The sequence below is a fragment of the Carlito syrichta genome, unplaced genomic scaffold (genome assembly GCF_000164805.1).
Source record: "Carlito syrichta isolate Samal-C Ts95f unplaced genomic scaffold, Tarsius_syrichta-2.0.1 Scaffold305835, whole genome shotgun sequence".
NCBI classification, from domain to species: Eukaryota; Metazoa; Chordata; class Mammalia; order Primates; family Tarsiidae; genus Carlito; species Carlito syrichta.
In genome coordinates this window covers 202,386-206,859 of record NW_007249931.1, presented here as the reverse complement: position 1 = coordinate 206,859, position 4,474 = coordinate 202,386, and the positions used below count along the sequence as shown (strand labels likewise).

The window sequence follows — 4,474 nt, the reverse complement described above, 5'->3', positions numbered from 1 at the left end:
TGGCTCAGCCTGTAATCCCGCGCCTTTGGGAGGCTGAGGTGAGTGGATTGCCTGAGCCCACGAGTTCGAGACTCACCTGGGCAACTTGGCGAGACCTCATCTCTACAATAAATAAAAAAAATTAGCTGGGTGTGGTAGCACGCGCCTGCAGTTTCAGCTACTTGGAAGGCTGAGGCGGAAGGACCGCCGGAGCCCAGCGGGTCAAGGCTAAGGCAGCCGGGAGCATTCCACTGCACTCCAGTCTGGGCGACAGAGTGAGACTCCAACTCAAAAAAAAAAAAAATGTTCATAAAGGCTATTATTGGTCTATAGTTTTCTTATCCTGTAGTACTTTTGTCTGATACTACAGGAAGCCTATACTAATACATAAGTAGAAGCTATGTGAAGCACATGGTGATGGGCTGGCCAGCCACAGCCCTGTTCTCTCAGCCCCAGGACCAGTTTGGGAACAGCAGAGGTCTTTCTTAATTTCTCTCAACAATGTTGTGTAGCTTTCAGGGTGAGACAGAAGGATCACCTTTGCCCAGCAGGTCAACACTGGGGTGACCGTGAGTGTGCCACTGTACTCCAGCCTGGATGACAGAGTGAAACTCTGACTCCAAAAAAAAAAAGAAGAAGAAGAAGAAGAAGAAAGAAAACAAACAGGACATACTACCTTCTTGGAAAAAACCAACTCAAATTCACGCATGTCTCAGGACAGGTGTGTGCACACCATCAGCATCTAAATGGTCAGGACCAGTTTTGCTTGGTCAAGTCTCTTTCCTCCTCAAGTAAAAGAGAACAACTCAAACCAGGTGCAGACATGCTACATGTTGGCCTGTGATGCCTGTGAGACCCACGTTGCCTGCTGTCCAGCTCTTTTCAAGTCATGCCTGCTGTTTCCTCTCAGATCAGCCCTTCTCACACCACTGTGCCTAGTTCGCTTCCTATCTAACCTCCTACCTGGCTCTACCATGTCACCCCAGCTGAGTGTCTCACACTCAGGACCAGTGCCCAAGGCCCATGGGAAAGTCCCGATGCCCTCTCTACTGCCTGTTTGTCACTGTCAGATGGGCAATAGGGAACACAGTGTGGTGACGCCTCCTTGTCCTCAGTGTTAGGCTGGGATTTCCTCTCTCTGAGCCTTCTGAATCCTCCCAGGTCCCTGTCTCCATCCTAGAACCTGCAGGATACTGAGGCTGTGATCCGTTAGCACAGGAGTTTCCAACCCCCAAGGCCAAAGACCTGTTAGGAACCGACTGCACAGGAGGTGAGTTGTGGGCAAGCAAGTGAAGCTTCATCTGTATTTATAGCCATTCCCCATTGCTCACATTACTGCCTGAGCTCTACCTTTTATCAGATCAGGCCAGCATTAAATTCTCTTAGGAGTGGGAACCCTATTGTCAACTGAGCAGGTGAGGGAACAGGTTGCATGCTCCTTATGAGAATCTAATTTAGCCTGATGATCTGAGGTGGAGCTGATGTGTTGATGCTAACGCTGGGGAATAGCTGCAAATACAGATTAACATCAGCAGAAAGGTTTGACTGCATATGCCCCCACCCATTTGTGGAAAAACTGTCTTCCATGAAACTGTCCCTCATGTCAAAAAGCCTATAAACTGCTGTCTTAGGACATGCAGGCAGGTTAATTCCCTAGTTTGTGGTACACAGCGGCCCTAGAACTAAGTGTCAGACTCCCAAGGGCAAGACCCAAGCATCTTTGTTCCTAGAGCACAGTTGAGGCAAGAAATCATGTGACGCTCTCACAGATGTTTTGAGGTATCCTGGGACCTTTACTTGTGGACACAAGAAGCTTCTGACCCAAATGCACAGCTCACATAGCAGCAGGGCTACGCCCAAGCTCTTGAGGTGAAGCCACACCTCAGCCCATCTCTGCATGAGTATGCCACCTCTTGGGGAATTCTTCAAGTCTAAAGTCATCCAGGTAAGAAGAGTGGTGAGGCAGAAGCAATGAGGCAGTAACGAGCACAAGAGAACTGGGGGCGGGCCAGGGTTGAAGCAAGGTAGTACAAAGTCTCCCTAGCCATCCCTGGTACCAAAATCCAAGGCCTACCCCAACAAGGCAAGGGAAAAAGGAGGCCAAGGCAGCAACCAGAAATAGTCCCGACGTTTTGGGCTCTCAGTCACAAGGAGTGGAAATCACCAGGAGGAGCATCCCACCCTCTCTCCCTCCTGCCCAGTTGCCACATGGCTGGGGCTGCTCATTTGCCCCTTGAGTGGTTTCATGACCTCAGGAGCACACACCCATCCCAAGCAGTAGCCTAGACTCTCACAGGCCTCACAGATGCACCCAACCCTGGAAGCTGGGCAGTGGGTGCTGACTGAGCACTGGCTCAGCCTGCCAGGGAAGCTCCATGCCACAGAGCCCACCTGCTTCTGCATGTGGCACACAGTGCTAGGGAAAGAGCACATAGGAGAGGACAGGTGGCCACACTGCCGAGACAGCCACGGGTTGCAGAGGCACTCCATCTTTCCCACCTATGTAGCACCCATATATGTCCATGTTCACAAAATGCTTCACACTTAACCAAAATCAAATGAATGAAGGACTCTGCTGGTTAATATCACACGTGGAATGCCCGCCAAGTGCATACAAGCCACACCCAGAACATGACCAGGGAGACTGGAAGCACCAAGGGGCCTCCCAGGCCACATATGGGGTCTAAAGGCAGAGAAGGAACAGGGAGAGCAGCTCGGAATGACTGCAGCCAGGACACACAGCACCACGGCCCCGAGACAAATGGCCATCACATGGGCACAGCGGAAGGAGGAGCAATGAACTGCCAGGATTAAGTTACAGAGACAGAAGGACTACAGGAGCTAACACGTCATCCTGGGGGACGTCGGTGGCAAGCTGGCCCTGCACACAGCATGGCCTCCCTCACCATGAACTCCACAAGATGCTTCCTCCTGCACCTACTGTAGAGACAGGGCAGCTCAGGACAGACACCTGATGTGCTGATGCTCACAAAGATAACACAAGGCAAAGTCGGCCTTGAACCTTGATGTGTCCAAGTTCACCCCGGCACTATGTGACAGGAAGTGCACCCCAGGACCCAGCATCACCCCTACACTGCAGGACAGGACAGGAACCAGTGTCAACAGCACATTGATAAAACACAGTGGTTTAGATTTATATCCCATTTTCCTATTCACCTTTAGAACAAACCAAACTTGGAAGTATACTTCTCCAGCAGTGTTTGTGGTCAGAATTCCTGAAATGCCTGGTGTGTCTGCCTGAAACCATGACAAGTCCTGTGGTTCTTGGCATAGAAATGTGCGGCCACATTGAAATGGCCTCCAAGAGCAACTGCTGTACCTACTATTTAAATTTTTTTTTTTTTTTTTTTTGAGTTGGAGTTTCATTCTGTTGCCCGGGCTGAAATGCAGTGGCATGATCATGACTTCCTACAGCCTCGAACTCCTGGGTTTAGATGATCCTTCCACCTCAGACTCCTAAGTAGTTGGGACTACAGATGTGCACTACCATGTCCAGCTAATTATTTTATTTTTAAATTTTTTTGTGTGTCGAGATGAGGTCTTGCTACATTGCCCAGGCTGGTCTTGAACTCCTGGGCTCAAGCAATCCTCTTATCTCCATGTCCCAAAGTGCTGGGGTTACAGATATGAGCCACTGTGCCTGATGCTGTTAAGTAAATTTTGATTCTGATCCCCAAATAATAAACACAACCTTAAAGGAAACAAGGCCACATCTGGAAGATCACTCCTCCCACCCCGCTCTGGGTTGCAGACAGGGGCGACTACAGACAGGCTGAGAGCAGGTTCTGACTAATGAGTGGGAGAGGGGCCACTTCCAGCTCGTTCGTCTCGGGAAGGTGTGCATGGAGGCCAGTGCCAGAAGGGAGGGCACAGATGTTACCTTTTTCCCAGTTTGTTTCTCCACCATGTCGTTGCTGAGAGGAACGTCTTCTTGCTGTGGTGTTTTAGAACACCCACCCTTGGGCATCGTTCTGCTCCCCTTGCGTGATCGTCATTTATGCCACCATCGCATCATCGTCAACTGGCTGCTTCAAAAGAGAGGACACAGGGTTAACATTCACCCAGCTCAGAGTAGCACAGGACCCAGCCAGTCTCACCCTGACTGCACAGACTCAGTTGATCAAGGCACGCAGGAGTTCTGGCTGGGACTAGGGCTGGGTCCAGAGGGGGCTTTGGGATGTGCCTCACAGGGGTCACCAGCAACAAGAAGGAAAAGCATTCTCGGAAAGCACCAAGCTCCCCTGATGCCCTGACTCGGAGCAGTATCTTGCTTTTGGTGACTCTGGTCCCACTCATGCCCATGGGCCAGACCCTTCACCTGGGCTGAGGTACCAGCTCCTGTTTCCCAGGAAATCCAAGGACATGTGCTACATTCACTGTGTGTTTCACCTTCTGTCTTTCATGACATTTTGGCATCTTTGTTTTTTTTTGAGTTGGAGTCTCACTCTGTCACCCATACTGGAGTGCAGTGGCC

General features: G+C 50.6%; 1 protein-coding gene across 3 annotated transcripts in view; it reads right to left on the bottom strand.

Moving 5' to 3' along the window:
• ANKRD11 (ankyrin repeat domain 11) overlaps positions 1-4,474 on the bottom strand; it is a 150,337-nt gene that overhangs the window by 35,904 nt on the left and 109,959 nt on the right. For 2 of the 3 annotated variants that reach the window (XR_002482223.1, XM_008062804.1), the window contains exon 2: positions 3,881-4,028. Coding sequence is in view for 2 of the 3 variants with exons in the window: in XM_008062804.1 (XP_008060995.1) it covers positions 3,881-3,967 (87 nt within the window). In the remaining variant the exon portion in view is untranslated. The remainder of the gene's footprint in view (positions 1-3,880; positions 4,029-4,474) is intronic. The other variant, XM_021714877.1, reaches the window with a different exon arrangement.